Genomic DNA, 21,119 nt, shown 5'->3' with positions numbered 1-21,119 from the left:
AAATTTTTTGAAATGAGTAGACTTATGCGTATCACCCTTAAACAAAAACACCCGCCTGCTTTGATTTTGATTTTCTTAAAAATGCAAGAGGAATAGTCACTTGGATAACATTGCAATGTACACCATAAAATATTCCTTGATTATAATATTTGGCTTGTGAGTTAGATATTGCACAGTCTTCTGTACCCTATGTAAATTACTCAGAAAGGCATTCTATTATCAGATCTTGTTTTATGCAACTCTTTCTGCTAACATTCCTTTAAGAAAATCACATCATTCTCTTCCTTCTAGTGATTTCTCATGTTTGTCCCTTTCCATGTTCCGCTGAGGACACCACTATAGCTCTGAAATGCATACTCTATGAACTATTCACATGGTTCTCAAACTAACTCAAGGTCTAGTGCTAAATCTTTTGAATGGGTAAAATTGAAATAGAATGGAAACCATCCTGTACTGTTATCATTTTCATTACTATCATCACCATTCATCATCAATAAAGCCAATAAAACCTAACGGTATAAACCATAAGGCATGTGGCCCCTTTTGAACTGAAGTTTTAAGCAAGGAGTATGAAGGTTTTTAATACATCCCCTAATTTTATTCCTTAATATCATCTATTCCTGGGGGTGGAGAGAAACATTTTCAGTAGCATCCTTGAAAAATGAAACGTCTATTGTTAATCACTTAGAATTCATCTCTAAGTCCTATGCAACAGGTACCCTTTGCCACATAATGTGAGATTGTAGATTGCTGAGGGGGGAAAAGCAGCAATTATAAAAAAGCTGCTTGACTTTTTATGAATGGCTACACTTTACTACATTCCCGTTAAGAAACCACTTACAGTTGTTTTGTTTAAAAGCATAACATTATACATAAAACTATAGCACTCCCTTCCACAAGTGCTTCCTAGAATTGTGTCTTTTTATATCAAATGACAGTTGATCAGATAAATCACTTATTCTTGTATTCAATACATTATACAGTGCACCAGTCTTTGTGTCAGACACTGAAGACTCAGCTATAAATAATACAGCCCAAACCACATGCTCAGCAAACTTACAATTGTGTGAATTACAATCACTTTAGGCCCCTCCAGAGCCACTGTCCACCCTCTCTGTCTTGAGCTCTGATTTGCATTACTTTCAGGCATGTCTGTGACACCCCAACAGATCACTTAACTGAACACCCACTAAGAAGATCAAATGGAACACCAGCATGTGACAACCGGACTTCTTCTAAGCCCTGGATTACTGTGTTATCCTATGGACCCACACTATGTTTTGACTGATTTCCAACGGAGTCCTATCTGATACAGCATGGCACTACATAGTACATTAACACACATGTAAGCATTTTGTTACTATTCTTGCTGAAACCTTGCTGATCTCAAGGAACTACAAACCAGCTGTGTGAAGATGAAAAAACTGAAGGTTAAATATACTATACAAGTTACCAAATTCATACCTTCAACAAAAATCTTAAAACACAGAAATCTAATTCTAACATTATGCTGTTTCTCCTGCCCTGAAGTAGTTCCACTGATAATGATACCTTAGCTGAAAATAAAGTCCCTTTACAAATCCAGTCTTTTTCACAACAGTTTTAAATTATGTGAAATGATACAATAATGAACACTGATGGTAAGAGTAAATAGTAAAGTCAACATAAAGCAGAAGGACAGAGTACAAATAAGGTATATACTTGCTCTACTAATCCTAACTCATTTAACTGTCATTCTGATTTTACAATGCATAGAATGACAGTATTTGGCTTTAAGATTTTATCTAAATCAGTATCCATACATTCCAAGAGAGAAAAAGGAAGAAAGAAAAGATGAATCTATGAACTCTTATTTTATAGAAGCAGTTTTCATTGAAAAAGATGGGTAAGAAAGCAAGCAATGTAATGATTCAGTTTTATATCTTCCAAATGACAAAGTATGGACAAAATTAGCTACAAGTTTGGAAACTAACCATGAGGATTTCTAACTGAATCCTAACCGAATGATAATTGATAAGACAGTTTAACTGCTTATCTTCCCTAGCTAGAGGGGAGACAGCTATCCTTGAATTTTTCTGTAGCAGATGCTATGGTTTGCTTTTGGGAGGGAAATACAGGCGAGTACGTCCAAGCAGGGAACAGAGTTACACGGAGTTCATACAGTTCATCCATTTGGGTCATTTACTACAGCTATTTGAAGAGAAGAATTCCTTTAAGGTTGACTTCCAGCAAAGGCTGATTTTCATGATGCTGAAACATTACATCCTGTACAATTTTAAAGTAACTTGGGCCACATATATCAGATCAGTTTGCAAAAATGTATACCACTTACCAAGAAGTTTTTTTAAAAAATCTCATCAACTGTTCTATAAAGGCTTTATAAAAATACACAACATATTCAGAATGATTTATACGTATAAAAGAATAATTATCAAGCCACTGTAAGCGAAATTCTATTCCCCCCAAATTTTAATTTTTACCACTGTTAAGGAGGTTTTCCTGCTTCATGCCTAAAAGATTTTCACTGAATGTAAATGGAATACATTTTTAATAATGTCTTCTATAAATGACTTTCTTTAACCTGTAAATTTACCAATAAAATATTAGTTATTTCAGACTTGATATGAAATTGCAGAAGATTTTTATCTTATGACGCTACTTAGAGTAGAAGTCAAAACACTTGTTTTATGCATTTAGAAACTTATTGAGCATTCACTCCTAAAGTTTAATCACCACTCAGGTAGAGCTACATACAATTACTTTTAAAAAGCATCTCTATACACAATATATTGCATATAATTAATTCAATGAACTATCAAGGCTATAAAGATTAAATAAGGAAAGACTACCATTAAAAAACCTCAACTATGGTCTAAAAGTTAACTAGGCAAAGTGATCTAGTGAACATTCCTAATTAAAATGCTGCATACAAACAAAGCTTATACTAAAAGCACTAAAAACAATTGAATACTTATTTTATTAATCTAATGAATCATGTATCATATCATTACAACTTTGTATATATCATTAATTTCATTTCTTTCACTTAAGCCTTTTATTGGGATTACTTCAGTTATTAGTTGGTCTAATGTATTGGTTCCCTCTAAATCTCGCTCTACAATCTCTTCTTATCTTGTTGCATAAACCCTTGCGTGTTATTCAAATTGCTTCATTTATTATGATAGCTTCCCCATGTAAATTGTGCTGACTGCTCGCCCTTGCACAGTCCTCATTAGACTAATGAAAACCTTCAAACGAAAAAACTAAACAACCTGCCAAATAAAGGTCTGAGGTTATTATGAAAATTACAACTCTGGGAGCTGGAAGAAGCTCTGTTCATTAATTCATGCTCAGCAAATTGCTAACTAATTTAGTTGCACTCCTCTGCATTAATGGATTATTTTATAAAAATGTTTTCCACAGCCCAAGACCTTTGGTGCATGCTTTTGAGAGGCTTGAATTCTAATCAACCTTAACAGTAAATTAGGAATGTAATATCTAAATAATAATTGGGATGGCATATGGAGGAAAATAGTGTTTAAAATCCCATGAAAGGTGCTTTTGGTTTTCAGCTTCATCTGTCAATTTCACAGTAGTTAAAACAATTGTACTTGTTTAATATTCTGAAACTGTAGCATAAGATTCTAACAATGATGGTAGTGTAAAATTTTAAACAAAATTGAAACACAGCTTCTGCTGGAACAAAACTAATTAAAATGTACAGAAGTTACAACATAAATCTGCAGGAATAGTTCGTCCAAAGAACAAGATTAAGTGGTACTAGACAAGCAAAAAAAAAAAAAAAAATCAAAGCAAAACAGTGTATTCAATTCCTCTGAATAGGTGAGCAATTATCACTTTTCAAATATGTTCAAAGTCTCATCGGGATGCTACGCGTTTAAACATATTCGCCATCAGTTCCGTATTAACTTCTGATCCATTATGTCATAGAAACTTCTCCAGTCCAGTGCCAGGATCTTTAGGATTAGTGTGAGCTTTGCTGTCGTTTTATGGGGTCTACAAAAGAGGCTGAATGAATGTGTTAAATCATCCCATCAGTTTGCTGGAGGAATTCAAACTGCTCCAAGTACAAGAGACAGCAGGGCTATCCTTTTGCTTTTTAACCCTTATTGTGGCATTGAATAAGAGATTGCTGTATGATATACAAGTGAAAATAAAACAATGTGCCTCAATTCATGTGCAGGGACATCCATGTGCATCAGCGAGATTATAATCCCTTTTTAAAAAGATTTATTGTTTTTCAAGCTGCATTTTTATAGCTATGAGAATCCCCCCTTGCTTTCCTTTATCTCCCTCTCCCATTTTCCCCTCCTTCCATTTTCCCCCCAATTTATTACAGTAGTATAGTCCTTTAGTAACAGTTACAAGCTTAACATTCTGCTAACTAAATACATTAAATTGTAGGTATATACAAAGATAGAAAATCTACTCTGATATGATTAAGGTATATTGAACTGTTTCACCAGGAGTCCTCTTTCTTATCACAGAGTAGAGAAGCATACTGCAACATATCCCTTTCAATAAAAGCAGCCTCTTTGCAAGATTCAAAAGATATTTTCAGTTGGCAGTTCTTTCCCTTTAAAAACAATACGTTTTCAGAAGAGATTTTGAACTAACAATGTATATGATTGTTTAAAAAATTAATTTGTGTTTAATTAGGATTAGGGATGAAATCAACAATTTTCCAGGAAAGTAAATGTTACATCTAATAATCACTTAAGTGCGTTATTGCAATTTATGTATCAGCTTGTAAAACTTAAAAATATCTGCAATTATAGATATTCTGCTGACTTGTTATACAAAGATAAGAATAGCACACAATGTTATCTAATATCTATGGCATTCCAAAAAAAAATCTATGGCATTCTCTAATCAGGTAATGAAGAAAACTGCTTTTAGATTTTTCTGAGAAAAAAATTATCTAAACTTTTACAGAGCTAAAATGTAAAAAAAGACCAAAGAGCTCCAGGGCCACTGAAAACTCTTGAATGTTTCCAAAATAATGTTTCAATTTACAGTAAGTTCTCAAAGACATATACTGAAAAACATACACATCCAAATTAGATTATTCTATCTCACTTTTATTGCGATAAAAAATATTATCTTACATAAACCATTAGGAAGTCAGTTTCTTTCCTGCCTAAAAGGTATCAACAAATAATGCTGATTAATAAGACTAGTTATTAGTCTTTCATGATTCTTCTAGGAGCAAAACTTAGTTCACTCCATCACAAATAACACTACGATAAGCACATGCGGCATACTTGTAAAGTCCATAAAAGTTTTCAGTAAATTTTAATATATTCAATTTTATAAGTACCCCAAAAATTTCCTAGATACTAAAATTAAGAAAAAGTATACTGAAAATGTCTTAGAGAAGTAACTAAAGACTTCTACATTAATAAATGGTTCTATTTAACAGTATATTCATATTAATTGTGTAACAATTCCTAAAAACGTAATTTTTCCTCAGTATAAAACTGCAGCAGTTCATGTTACAAGTGCCATGTGTGAATCATTCCAAGACAGAATTCCTACACATCAGTGAAGATTTTCTTTGATTTCGGGACTCATTCTATTTTTACCTGTGCATATCAAACATCAAATATGCCTCCCATGTGCTGGCTATTGTATACAAAAATAGACTTGCTTACTTTGTTAAACAAATTTGTGTTGAGTAAATAAGGGCTACTTTTAAGAATCTGAAATGTACCCAAGAAATTACTCTCACATAATCATGAACAAATAACTAACATAGTCATTTCAGTGATTTCTTTAGCTTACAACACTATGAATATTATAATCCTGTCATAAGTAATAAAAACACTCCTAATTATAATATTAAGGCTTCAAGTTTATCATTTGGAACAAAGCATAAATCATGACAACTATGATATTATGAATTATAAGCAGATAATATTCTAACTCAGCGGTGTGCAACATGTATATTTTGCAATCTATGTAATCAAGCTGCACGCTCATTAGCTAATTTGATAGTACTGATGGTTTCCATTGAATATTTATATGGGTCAGTACTCCAGATATTTAAATTTGAAAAGACTTATTTATTGTATCTACTAATTCTTTGCCCTGTGTTAGATAAAGAAAGAAGACATGCAAATGTAAGTTTTCTCATCTGATGGAGAAGTTTAGGGTGAACAATTGGATATTTATGAATTTGTAAGGAGGGAAAAGAACAATCATTGGGAAGGACAGAGGGCATTTAATAAACTTGACATTTCAGAGTGAAGGGCTAATCAGCAATGTACATTCATTAAAAATTAAAACACCAAAGGCCATATTTTCTAACAGAAGTTCATCATTACAAGGCTTTTATGGAATCTTATAGTAAGCTTCTCAAGATAGCAATGAAATATCCCTAGAAATACTGCTTGTAGAAATGAAAATGCACAATGAAACTTAAGAAAGTTCCATCCTGCCTATGAACCTAAGAAATCTGCAGTTAGGAGAGAGCCCTGAGGTTCAGAGAAATTGATAATGTTTACTGAGAAGAATCATGGAGTGAAAACACTGATATTAAGTGCTATGTTTTCATTTCACAGGGTTGCAAACAGGGAGAAAGCTGCATGCAAAATTTTAGGTAGTCACTTTGATTTCCTGCATCCTATATGGAAAAGGTGCTTTGAGTTTTGGGCAGCTCTGCTTCCCTAACAAGTTTCCAGCTAACAAACTAAGAAAGCGATAGATGATGATGGTCCAGGTGCTCAGATTCCTGCCTTTCACATGAGAGGTCCACATGGAGTTGTGGGATCCTGGCTTCATCCCAGCTTTGCCCTGCCCCTAGCCACTATGGCAAGGCATGAACTAACAGATGGAATATGTATTTATCTTTCTATCTTTTCTATCTCTATGTATCTGTATCTTTCTCTATGTCTGTCTCTTTCTTATTCACTCCACCTTTCAAGTGAATAAATAAATTCCAAAAAGTTAACAAAATAAAAGGTCTTAAGCATCAAAAAAAATCAGCCTATATACTTAGCAGTTGAATCAATACTGTTAAAGAAAGTAAAGAAACAAAAAGGTTTTCACATAATTAGGTTTATTTTTTTTTTCAAGATTTATTTTATTTAGAGAGAAAGAGGTCTTCTGCACTCTGGTTTACTCCCCAGATAGCCACAACTGGAAGCCAGGAACCAGGAGCTTCTTCTAAGTCTCCCATGTGGGTGCAGAGGCCATACTCTGCTGCTTTTCCAAGTGGATTAGCAGGAACTGATATCAGAAGTGGAGCAGCCATGACTCAATTGGTATTCACATGGGATTGCTAGCATTGAATGCAAAGACTTTACCTGATACACCACAACCGTGGCTTCCAACCTGTTTTCAAGAAATATTTTGCAATCCTAAACCTAAATCTGAAATATATCAATATGAATTAGGCATTCAATAGTTAGCTCCAACTATAAAGACTAAAGTTTTCAATAACTGGAAAAAAAAACTCATAGACTCACCTCTATTATTTAAGTTTTGTTGATTTTAAAAATAAAACAAAATCCCAACAAAACAGAAATTTAAAAATTAAATTAATGGCCAAATAAAAAGAGTGCCCTACTATTTGTTGTAAGTAAGAGGAAGTAAAAAAAAAAGGGGGGGGGATGTTGTTGCAGTGTTTGGGAGTTAAGCCAATAGCTGCTACACTGGCATCCCACATAGGTGTCGGTTTGAGTCCCTGCTGCTTCTCTACCAATCCAACTGCCTGCTAATGCACATGAGAGAGCAGCAGATGACAGCACACTTGGGGAGATCCTGATGGACCTTCTGGGGCCTGTCTCCAGCCTGTACCAAGCCCAGTCACTGTGGCCAGTTAGGGAGTGAACCGGCAGATAGAAGGGGTCTCTCCTGGGTGTCCCCCTCTCTTCTTGTGACTCTGCCTTTCAAGTAAAATCACTTTTGAAAAAAACAAAACCAAATTATGTATATGTGAGGAACATGAAGGATTAGCATCAACACAAATAGGTCAGGGACAGACAGTCCTAACGGCAAGAAGCACTGAGTCTGTTTATGCAGTACAACTACCCATTGTCACTGCCTGTTTCACTATATTTAGACAGAAGGGAAAGATCAGTGAGTTCTTTAAAACCCTAAATTCTCTAAAGAACCAAGCAGTTTTGACAAACCAAAAAGAAACAAAACATTTTTTTCAACTATGCGGTATCAATTTTACTTAGTGCACAAATTTTGACTAACTCTTGGTTTTAATGAAAGTTTACAGTTATGAAAGCATCTGCCCTTGCGCTTGGGGTGACTACAATAATATTATGTGCCTATTACTTCTTAAAACACTAGCCTACTTTTAATATTTATGTTTTGAATGTTCTGTAATTAAACTCTCTCTGGGAACAAAGCAGTGTTAGACAGTTGTTTTTCTCTGACGAGTGAATTTGCTCAGCAGTTTCTATTCTGAACTCTCACACTAGTCAAGCTCCTCTTTTTTCAGCTGATGGTGACTTAATTTCTAATAGAATAGAAGCAGCTGCTATTCAATTCTAATGGAATAAAAAAATGTCTAAAAGCTCCTGATGATTAAGATTGCAAATGATAATGATTCTTAGCACACCAATGAATGTTGCTATGTATTTTGAGCACCAATGTTTTCTTAAAAATTATCACTTTTTGAATGATTTAGTTGACAGGCAGCAAATTACATACAAGAAACTCAAAGCTAAAATGACATGGACACAAAATTAATTTCTCCACAAATGTTTCTAAATCGTTATTTGTTTGACACAGATATACAGAGTAAAAAAGAAGTTACAGAATTATTATCAGGCATATGATAATGTAGCCCTCAAAGAAAAAAATTAGTAAACTCTATCCATCTAGAAAGCCTATAAATATTTACTATTAATTCATTATGCTGAAAAGTAGGCAAAAGAGAGAGAGTTTATGCAGAAGAGGAAGGATCATATAATAAAAAAGCATAATGGTATCAAAATGTACAAAAATCTTCATGACTACACAACCATATTGGAAGGCAATGGTACTTTTAGACTCCAGGGATAACATAAAAATTCTTTTTCTCTTAGAAAAACTTTTGTTACAATGCTTGTAAACTGTAAGGATGTGGTTTCGGCCTTCATTCTGATGACAAAACCACACAGAAAATCCTAATGTGGTAAGATACCATCCCTCACATAGAATGTTTTTGTGTAATTCATGGCTAGCTCTCCTTACCAGGTTTCATATTAATGTGTATTCTAAAGGTCAGATAGTTTCACCTTTTGCCTTCACAAGTTTTTTACCCCTCCTTCTCCATCTCTTAATACAGAATATAAATCCAGCTCAATATTGACTCATAGATCGCCTGATGGTTTTAAAGGAAATGTGGCAACAATGGATGATTCCATGGAATCTATAATCTGGCCATGGAGGCACACAACTGAAGAAAAAACTTTAAAACGAGAAAGTTAACCCTATAATAAAACTATTGGAGAAGGGATGTAAGAAAATAAAAGTAGAGCACCTAATTATTCCATACAAAGTGCTAGTACTAATTGCAAATATATGAACAGAAAAACTAACTGAATTCATGCCATTACTAAGTAAAGATAAACCAGTTGTAGATATACTATACTCTTTTTGGCTGTAGGATATTGAAGAGCTATATTCTTATTGAATGGAAAATATTTCCTGTAATCATTTTTACTTTTCTGAAAGTAATGTTCAATAATGGAACAAAAGCTATTGCCAATACAACCTCTATTCAAACACTTTATTCTATTTGATTAATTAGTTGATTACCCAATTTTATTTTCCATTTTATCAATTAGTCATGGCCTTCATTTAAACATGCTTTTCAAACTACTTATGCTCATAAAAGTGACTATGGATGGATACACAGATACAATTTTCTCAGTCCATATTGTAAAACTTGTAAGTAATAACTTCAGTAAAAAAGAGATTTCCATTGTCACAACATTTACTTTAAAAACATGGGGCAATCTATGAGTATGTATTGATCTGGGCTGATATGCTTGAGATCCTATCCTCATAATTCAAAAACCATAATTTGAAAGAATGGATTTTTACCTATTTGTGTAAATTTTTAGTTGAGGCACGAAAATGATATTTCAATTTACCTATGAAATTATTTCATTAAGAGGGTTAAGAATATATGTGGGTAGGCTAGTATCACCAAATCTAAGAAGGTAATTTTGTAGTTCTGCCTAATCTGGGCCTTGTTATTAGTCCAATATACTTTGGAAACAATGACTGATACAGTAAATGATAAAATTTACTTCTATTACTTTTGTAATTCAAATATCACATGTCTTTTAATCCAAAAAAGACTTAGATTATATTGTCTATTTTGTTGCCATCCTTTCAGTCTAGGTAAAATGAAAACCACCCTGAAGACAATGCAGTAGCAGTAACTCTGATCAAATGAAAAATAACATTTAGGGCAAAAATTTCTCTTTCATTCAAAAATGTGCAAGGAATTGAATTGTCACCTACCTGTTCCTTAAAAGGAAAGCAGCAAGTATCCACTCAAACTTCTCTGCTGACCAGGCTTATCTTTACACTGTAGGCTTTCAGATATGTTTTGCATAATATAGAAATATACTTTATTTTGTGGTTAAAAGTTAGTTAATCCATTGAACAGAAAAAAAATAGAATCATTTAACAATATATTACCTTTTTCAATATGCATCCTTTTAGAATCATGTCCCATGTCATGGCCAGCCAAATCTCCTTCTTTTGGCCCAGGTAGTACATTTGGTGACAAACCCATCAGCATCTGGTTCATGGACAACCCATTCTGATGGACAGCTGTGATATACATAAGAACAGATAAAAACACAGGTCAAACAAGTTCAAACAAATAAGTTAAACTCTTGGGCCCAAAATTAAACATAACACAGAGTCCTAACTTTATATTAACTATCCTTGAAAACATGGTAAGAATTTATAAATATAGTATAAGCCTAGTAACTAATATTCCAGAATCTTGGATGGGCAAATACAATTTTCCATAAGTTTAGTTGCCATAAATCCACAAAGCATGGAAACCCGTGGACACAACTAATTGTCACGTATGATCCCAAATTTTCTTCAGGATCAGGATAGAAAATGTGTTAATATTAAAAACAGTGGAGCTGATGGCATTTGGTGAAGCAGTGGGGCTGTCACTTGGTGTGCAATCATTACACACTGGGAGGCCTGACATTCAGTCGTGGTTCCAGGTTTAGTTGCAGCTTCCTGCCAGTGTGCACGCTGGGGGTCAGTAGGTGAAGGCTGTAGCACCTGGGTGTCTGCCAACCATATGCCTAGGGTGAGTATTTAGGGAGAAAACCAGCAGAAGGAAAGGTTCTCTCTCTCTGTTTCTGCCTTTCATACTAAAAGAAAATAATTTTAAAAATGACAAATCTGGAGAAATTTGAACAAGGGTTATGTTTAGCTTATACTATTGTAATGTTAATTTCCTGATGCATGTGTACGTTTCATAATTATGAAATATTTGCTAAAGAATTTCCTCATTTGTTGACAATAAACAATTAAGTATTTGAGGGAGAATAGCATTTGTCTGTGATAAGGGCAGTAAGTAGTTTTTGCCTTTGCAGACCTATCTTCTTCAATGAGAATGATTGGTTGATTGAGTGAAATTGAGTAACAAACATGTATGAATTATGCGTATTATGTTTGAAAACCTTTTGTTAGATCATATATTATGACAAGTATGCACATATAACCATACACGCATGTATAGAATGGGTGTGAGTGCATGTGCACTGTCTATCATTGTAGTCGTCCAATTGCGCATTCTCTTTTAATCTTCCACACTGAATACAGAAATGGAATAATTCTTTTTTAAATAATTGAGGCTATCCAATAACAACTGATAAAAGCATTGTGTATTACACCTATATTCATCATCACTTTTTATTCCAGTGTCAGCATAGCAAAAAGAATATGAAACACATTTTTGTGGAAGTGTTTTGAAATAATGGGAGTATAGATTTGCCACCCCTGGAATTACCCTTGGTTTGGGAATGGTTATCAAGTTATATATACATTTTGCAAATAAGCAATTACAATAATCTCATAAATTAAGGAAAACATCTTTTTTAACAATTTAATATTTATGTTTAGTTTTATAGAAAGCTGTTATAAATACCAGTAACTGATTATTTCCCTTATAATCTTATTACATATTTGTCAATATAAAATCATCCTCAATCTAAAATTATCCATTTCAATAGCTCCCAAATAAGTAAGAATTTTTGCTTCATGTGAACTTTTTTTAGTCTGTAAAGAATTAGATCTATTTTTCTGTCTTGAATGCATTCACAACTCTACTAAATTTTGATAAGTAATGTTAAGCTTCATATTACATATTTCAAAAAACAATAACTAAATCCTGAAAATAATAAAGTGTATGTCAATGTAATCAACAAAGATACTTTTTAGAACATTTTACTGAAAAGACAATCGTAGGTTCTTATATGAGCAAAAAATCAATTGTTAATTAAAAGACATTGCAACTTTATTCTTGTCTTTCCATGAGGATGAAGATGAAATATTGCTTAAGCATGAGAATGAAGTATATTTTCACTTTAAAAACTTAACAACAAAAATATATTACAATAATAGGCAATACTTATTGATAACTGACTCAAATCCTAAAATTCTGCTAATTTTAGGTTCTTCAATTTACTTTTTATCTGAATCACTGAATAATATCATTCTAAAAACATTTTGTCTTGAATTTTACTTATTTTACTTTGTGGATATATTCATGAATGCCATGACGAATTTTAAAAACTAATGAATTCTAAAAATGACAATGGAGAGATCAAAGGAGTAAAGTTAATAATACATAAATCTTATACACTTGGATAGCAGATTCTTGAAATATCTTTATTTTCTTCAGATAGTACCCTAGAATGTTCTTTACCATCCTGGTTTCATTACTCATTTTTTAATTTTTTGTGCAGCAGCAAAGAGAGGGAGTATACATCAGAACCTGTTAATGTAATATCATACTTCAAGATACTGCAAACTGGGCATCGTAATTTTGAGAGATGGCTATTGCTATAGAGCTTTAGAACATGATACATCTGAGATCTATTTGGAATAAGGGCATTTTGATTAGAAAAGCCAGCTGCGCCTAATAAAGTATAAAATGGTGACAAGTAAAAGTATGAGACCTACGGATTCTGTCGGAGGAGCTCTCAGTACGTGCTGGGGAACTGGACACGCTGCTGCTGCGATGTGATGATGGGTGACTGCCAGGCCTTCGACCCTCCTCCAAAGACGGGGCAGGGGAAGGGCTGTCGGGAACACGCTCCTACCACACCGTGAGAGGGGAGGGAAGAGAAAAGAAGGGAAGACATTGGATTTTACATTTACAATGCTAGCTTTTATTAATACAGTAAGAATATGAACAGTAAGATACTATTTCATTAGCATTCAAGTACATTGGTGAGTGACATCGTTTTTGTTGAATAAACCAAAACTGAAAAAGACTATTTCTGAAATCAGTGAAACATAGTCACTGCTAGTGTTTACCTATTCTACTGGTTTCATAAATACTCAATGTCAATCTCTTTGAAGAACAAGTGAGCCTAAAGAGAGCAGCCAAATATGTCCAGTTAAAACCCATCACATGACCACATATTGTGAGAACCAAGCAGGACACAATTCTTGATAAGCATCACTTTCAAGAAGTCTTTAAATATGTTCTCTAATTTCAGCAAGAGCCTAAAATTACTTGGTGCACAAATAATCAATAACATGAATCAAAGTAACAGTAATAGTGCAGTTGTTTATTGCTATTTCACTACAGAAATGTTATGGACATACCTGACCAGTCACATCTTAAGGCATCATGGATATGGGCTATTATTTATCATTGGAAAAATTTTCATTAAACCAAATAATCCTGATCAAATAATTCTGCTACTCTTAACTATATTCAAACTAAAAATAAAGAAGAGTTCATGAAATAGACGTCATGTGTGTATTAAGGAACTTGTATGGTGTTTCCAGCAATATTTTACATGAAATCTCCCTTGTGACTGAACTCTGCACCTCCCTCCATCAAACTTATTTTCACATACATTATATAAATGACTGCAATGATCTGTTATAAAAAGATTTACAATGAAGGAGGAAGGTGGCTATTTGTTAACATCCTCTTCTTTGAGTGATGATATTTATATCCTCAGATATTAACAGACAAAGGTTTGGATAAACTATCTTTGCAGAAATGAACATACATTTAAAGTTGTAACAGCAAGTTCCGACACAGTGGCTTAGAAAGCAAATTCTTCACTGGTAGCACCAGCACCAGCATCCTAAATGGTTAAGTAGAAGCTACTTCTCTTGCAATCCAGATCCCTGTTTATAGCTGACAAAGCACAGATACCCAGAAACCTGCACTTACATGGGAGAGCTGTAAAAGTCCCTGCCTTCAGATAGGCCCATCTCAGTTAGTGTGGTGATTGAGGGGAGTGAACTAGTAGTTGAAAGAGTTCTCTCTCTATGTGTGTGTGTGTGTGTACAGATATCTATCTATCTGTATGTATGTATATATCTGACTTTCAAGCAAACATAAATGATTTTTTTAAGATTTATTTCTTTTTATTGCAAAGGCAGATATACAGAGAGGAGTAGAGACAGAGAAGAAGATCTTCCATCAGATGGTTCACTCCCAAGCAACCACAGCAGCTGGAGCTGAGCCAAACCGAAGCTAGAAGCCAGGAGCTCTTCCCTGGTCTCCCACGTGGGTGCAGGGTCCCAAGGCTTTGAGCCATCTTCAACTGCTTACCCAGGCCACAAGCAAGGAGCTGGATGGGAAGTGGGGCCGCCAGGATTAGAACTGGCGACCATATGGGATGCTGGCACCTTCAAGGCGAGGACTTTAATCACTACACTATCGTGCCAGGACCGATAAATGATTTTTTTAACGTGTAGCAGTGTACATAATAAACAATTCAGTAGACTATAAAAAGCTAATTATTCTAATGTAACAAGTGTTTACTTAATGTGGAAAAGGAGAGGGAGTCAAAAATTTCAACTACCAGTGATGAAGAGGTAATATTATGTCTTTAGTCATTAACACTACATTAGAATCATGATGACTCATAATCCTGCTATACATCAGAATCATCTAACATGATCTGCAATGTGTGCATGCATGGCATCTCCTTCTGACTCTCTGGTTTAACCGTATTATAGCTGAATTTTGCCCTCCAAATAGAGTTCTTGAGATCGCAAGGTTTGCTGTCTGGGAATATGGATTTAATCTGAAGTTGAGTTTCTACTGTTGTTATTAGTTAAAATGAAGTCACACAAAAAAAAGAGGTATATTTTTATAGATTTATTCATTTTTTATTTAAAGTCAGAATTAGAGATAGAGAGAAGGAAAGGAGAGATGGAGAGACAGAGAGATCGTCCATCTGCTGTTTCACTACCCAAATGGCTGCCATGGTCAGAGTTGGGCCTGTCCAAAGCCAGGTACCCAGGCACTTCTTCTGGATCTTACACATGGATTTTGGGGGGCCCCATGCTCTCTAGTCCATCCTCCACAGCTTTTCCAGGCCATCAGCACGGATTAGCATAGGAAGAGAAGCAGGCAGGACTTGAATCAACACCCATATGCGTGTGGGCACCACAGGCAGGGCATTAACTGTGGGAGCCCAAGAATGAGTTCTTAATTCAACGTGGCTAAGCATCCTTAAAAGAATTATCTATGAACACAGATACAGGGGAAGCTGTCAAATGAAGATGGAAGCAGAGACTGTAGTCAGACAGCTGCAGTCACTCAAATGAGGTCACCAGCTGTCAGACACCACCAGAAGCCACCGAAGCGATCAGGATTGTATCTAGAAACTCAGAGGGAACATGGTCCCAAAACATATTGATTTTGGATTTCCAGACTCCAGAAATCAGAATAAATAATTTTCTATTGGTTTAAGCTACCCAACATGTCATTATTTGTGACAGCAGCCCCAGGAATCTAGTACAGTAGATGTGAAATGGGGTTCAAACATTTTTAAGATCTCCACATCAACTTGCTACGCAAACAAGAGCTGAACATCTTTTGCATCATACCCTCTCATTTTTCAAGATTCTAGTCTGTCAATAAGCATCTTAAGTAGATATATTAAAATTTAATTTTGGGAAGTATGATACATAAAATGAAATGTCTGGAAATATGGCCAGACTGTTTCCAAAATTGATGTCATAAAATGGTTTCTCGGTATCTGTACTGTGGAATAAAAAAGTAACCATTTTAAAGCAAACTTTGATCAAAAATGTTATAAAAAATAACAAATTATTTTTTCAAAAGTTATGGTACGTGTTAAACTTCTAATGGCATCAGATTTAATGTGAAGAAATTTTGGATTGATTTACTTATGTGTACACGAGATTTTTAAAAGGATAATAAGAACCCCCAGAATATTAACGTATTTATTATGGGGTATAGATTTATAAAGCTGTAAAACAGAACTTTTTTAAAGACTTGACTGAAAGGCAACAACAGAGAAAAAGATGGAGATCGGGGAGGAAGATAAGTTTTGATCTGGTTCTCTCTACAAATGGCTGCAATGGCCAGAAGAAGCTGAGACGGAAGCCAGGATCCTAGAATTCCATCTAGGGCAACCCTATAGGTGCCAGAGGCTCAAGAACTTGAGATATCTAATGCTGTTTCCCAGGTGCATTAGCAGGGAGCTAAATAGGAAATGGAGCCAGCAGAATAGAACCTGCTTACATGGGAAGTTGATGTCACAGGCTTTGAATCAAACAATTGCATTACAATGTTGGATGTTTGTTTTTTTGCTTGCTTGCTTCTTTGATTTTATAAAAGCTTTTTAAAACTATGCTTAAGTGTCTTTATAAATGATAACGTAGTTATCTGCATACATGACCAGAAAGGAGTCTAAGCTCCATTTCTGAAATTCCGATAGTCACATGAGTTGTCTAAACCTTAAGAGTAATTCCTAATACCTCTATTATAAACACATGAATTTAAAAACTACATAGTATTTGAGAAAGAGCATTACAACATGCTTAAATGTAAATTAAATTTTCTAAAGGTGTTTTTTTTTCAAAAGGGCATGCAAACCAATGCTTAAATCTTTTTAGAATATTTAGAGCTTTTACAATTTTTTTTCTTAATATGTATGTTAATAATCTTACAATATAATATATTTGGATGAAAAGAGATAAAATGTAATCTCGACATAAATCAATTTCTCTAAAATCATCTAGCAGGGCAGGAATTCTGTATAGTAGTTCAGAGGGGACCTTGGGCTGTCCACACCACACCACAGTCCCACAGTCAGTAGGAACCAGGATTGTTCTCCATTTGAGCTTCCTACACTTTCCTAAGGCACAGCTCAGGAGAGGTAATGGCTCAAATGCTTGGATCACAGCTCCCCACACTGGATACGGGGCTGAGTTTCCAGGTGCTTTCAGTGAGGTCCACACATGGTGGTCATTACACTTCGACCATGGACTAGCACATCAGAAGCTGTGTGTCTTTGTCTCCCTGTCTCTCTCACTCAGCTGTCCCTGCACCTCCCCAATAAACATTTTTTAAATCAATTAGAGAAAAATATTAATGTGAAATTATTTAAAGAGTAACGAGGCTTGGGAAGTATCAGTAAAATGACAGTATTAACTTATCTTTAGCTTTTACCTTTATTGTATTTTGCATTTTTGAACAGAAAGAAGAGGACAATACTTAATACATCTATTTGAAGAAAACATTAATTTATGCAAATTTTTATAATTCCAAAGCTTAATTATTCAACTGAAACTTTCTATAAATTGAGACATAACATATTCAATCATTTCACTTAATGTATAATTTCAATCGTTGGAATATGATGTATTGTTCTTTGAAGAATTTCATTAAAGTAAAACCCATTGAGCAAGTAAGAATTGAATACATTGTTGCACAATAAATTAATTTATTTTCATGGCTTAATTCTTTTATCGGATTTATATGCTTGCCTTTCCAGAGTATTCCATAAGATAGAGAATAATGTAGACAGTAAAGAATTGCTTAGAGGAGAATCTCGTAATTATTGCTAAAACAAAGTAGGTAATGAGTTCTATTCAGCCATAAGAAGAAAGAAGTAGTTCAACGTCTATAGGGAAACTATATAAACTGAATTTATCATTTCATTTGTGTAATACCCTTTAACCTCCAAGATGGGCCTGAAGTATGACAGGGATGAGGAATATTTAATTTAATACTTCAACACACTGCTTCACAGTCCTGCATCAAGTCCAGCAATCAATACGACACAATCTTTTGCAATGTTCCATCTTTATAAAACTCACCACTATAATAAATGAAAATTTAAGAGGTGGATTCTTTCACAGGAAAAAAAAAAGGTCATGCGAATAAACTAACCACAACAGAATAACAATAAAGGAAAAGCTCTTTTAGTGCCTCCAAGTAGAACAAGAAATAATTGTCTAGGGGATAATGCAGAATCAAAAAAAAAAATTTAAAAAAAAAGTTTTTAAAAGTGTAAAATATAACATGCTTAGCATATCTTGTTAAACAACTTAAAGTAATATTAACCCAGTCATCTCCCATCCATCACAAAAAGCATTATAAGTCAATTTAAAATATTTTCTTGCAGTGAGTATACATGCTCACAGCCCACTCCTCCAAAGGATCATTTGACTTAAACTTCATTCATTTCACCCTCTTTTTAACCCCTCACTTTCCCCTGTTTTCATTTAGAATCCATAGCTGAGTATGGTTTCAAGTAGAGATAATTGTTAATGTTATAACATAAATAAAATAACTTGTGTTTATGATATAAGTTAACGTGATACAGATTTCAATTAACAAAATTTCTGTATGCAACCCTCCTGACTTAGGAACAACCTAGACTTAACTCCACACATTTGATGGGGATTTAATGAACAGCTGCTGCTGCAGGCAGATCCTGGATTCTGACTTTGTGTAAGCAAACAATACTGAAAAAAACTTCTTTCCCCCTGAAGCACGCATTATAAGTTTGCAAATGTTGTGTGTGAAGTGTGGAATTGTTAACACTCTAATGTACCACATTCAAATTCCTTTACTTTAAAAAGCTATGCAAAGAGTACTATAACAGTATTAGGATTCTGTATTCAAAAAATTAATAAAGACAATGAGGATACTCTTAAGTCCATTGCTCAAAATCCTAAACTGAGGATGGGAAAACAGCAATGATGGCCCAAGTACTTGGTCCCCTACCAGACACATGCGAGGCTGTGGGGTGGTTTCAGTCTCCTGGCTTTGGCTTGGCTCAGCCTGGGCCATGTGTTGGGGAATGAACCAGAGACTGAAGATTTTATCAAATATCTATCTATCTATCTATCTATCTATCATCTATCAAAATCTCTACATTTTCTGTAACCATCTGCTTTTTAAAACAAATATGTTTGGTTTTTTTTAAAGGATTATTTCATGGATGTGTTGCATACTTTCATCAGGAATACATAATGTCTCTTGGTCAACTTTTACCGTGCTAGCCAACACTGATGACCATGGACGTGACCAATCAGGGTACAAGGACTTGCAATGTGATCATATTACCATTCCTTACTCATTTTTTGGATTAAAATGTTTCAATGACTATGAATTTTCACTCACAAATTATACATCTGAGATACAAACGGCACAGAAATGAAAGGAAAAATTTATCTCGTTCACTTATTTATACTTTATTTTAAAACTCCAGTTTTTCTGAAACCAATCAATCCCATCAAACTCTCCAAAAGTGAACAGAATCTTTTTGTTGTTACTATGAGTGTATGGATTCAGCCGTGTGTGATACTTTTCAATATACTGACGTATTGCTGCCTTAGTAACTGTGATGTTATAGTATCTTCTTCTCACACTTGTTTTTCTAAATCCATGTAAATCACATGAAATAGTTTCCACTGAAAACCCCATTAACCACATTGCCAATCACCCTCCCCCATGCTTAGGTTTTTGATTTCTTTTTGTTTTTTGTTTTTGTTTGATACTACACACTTTCCATCAGCTTTTTAAAAATGTGCAATCCCCATGCTAGTAGAAGAGAAGAGAACTGTATACATACTCAACAGGCAAAGTTTATGCAACACTAGCTTGGCTTCCAAGTCCAGTGATTTTGTAACTTAACATTTTAAAATATTGTTATTTCCCTGAGTTTTTAAAGTCACAGTTATTTTCTACTTTTAGATGCTGAATAGAATAACAACAGTAAAAAAAAAAATGGTAAAGGTGACTCAGCAGGTAGGAGAATTTAAACTTCTTAATTTTCCAATTTTCATCTAAAGGCTCTTTATAACCCAAACAATAAACAAAGAACCACACACGTAAAAAGATACAAAGCCAGAACTATGTCATGCAAAATGCCTTCTCTCGTTCTTTCTCTGAATAATCATGGTAGAAAACTTAAACGAATTCTGTGCTAGTTGAATACTACAGCTCCAGGGTTTACTTATCGCGAGTGATTTTTCACATCACTTCTTCATGTTCATTCAGCTTCTAGAGTCAGCATAGTAGGAACAAAACTGTATTTAAAAGAGTAATTTAGAATTAAGATGCCAAAAACAGGTTCATAAGGAAGCTGTTACCTTAATAACAGATGTCTCCACTCTGGATGGGGGACTCTGCACTTGTGCTGCCGCCGCCATGTTTGCAATAGTGCTGAGGTGGTTCATCTGGCTCATCGCCATGGTGACCGACGCTGGAGGTAGGCTGACAGGGATGAGAGGGTGGGGCATCATCATGAAAGGAAGTTCCAGTCCTGTAAGAAGACGCACAAGACACCATCAAAGCTCAGCTGTAAATACAATTAGAAAGCATTTCTTTCTTCTTAAAGGCATTAAGGACATAAATCAGTTAACAGTGAAGCATTAAAAAAAGTCCAAATCATGGCAGTCAGAACAAAAAATAGTTCTCTTCTTTGTACGCAGTGGTACTCAGCCAGCACTCAGGAATAGTAGACCCATAGTTAATCAGTGTAGTGTCATTGTCTGCCATAGTAGGATTCTTCACGTGCTTTACAAATGGGCCAATATTTGCTATGTTATTCCTCTGATCAGTCTAAAGATCTTATTTAAAACACTAGGGG

At 34.5% G+C, this 21,119-nt stretch overlaps 1 protein-coding gene across 4 annotated transcripts in view; it reads right to left on the bottom strand.

Annotated features, from left to right (window-relative positions):
• Positions 1-21,119, bottom strand: part of DACH1 (dachshund family transcription factor 1) — a 367,142-nt gene that overhangs the window by 89,008 nt on the left and 257,015 nt on the right. For 2 of the 4 annotated variants that reach the window (XM_040991306.1, XM_040991304.1), the window contains exons 4-6: positions 20,620-20,792; positions 13,192-13,327; positions 10,675-10,809 (exon numbers count right to left, since the gene is read on the bottom strand). The exons of the other annotated variants lie outside the window; for them this stretch is intronic. In XM_040991306.1, coding sequence (XP_040847240.1) covers positions 10,675-10,809; positions 13,192-13,327; positions 20,620-20,792 — 444 coding nt within the window. The remainder of the gene's footprint in view (positions 1-10,674; positions 10,810-13,191; positions 13,328-20,619; positions 20,793-21,119) is intronic. 4 annotated transcript variants of the gene reach the window in all.

Source organism: Ochotona curzoniae, unplaced genomic scaffold (genome assembly GCF_017591425.1).
Source record: "Ochotona curzoniae isolate NIBS_2020 unplaced genomic scaffold, NIBS_Ocur_1.0 contig_64, whole genome shotgun sequence".
Classification (NCBI taxonomy): Eukaryota; Metazoa; Chordata; class Mammalia; order Lagomorpha; family Ochotonidae; genus Ochotona; species Ochotona curzoniae.
This window is presented reverse-complemented; position numbering and strand designations above follow the sequence as displayed.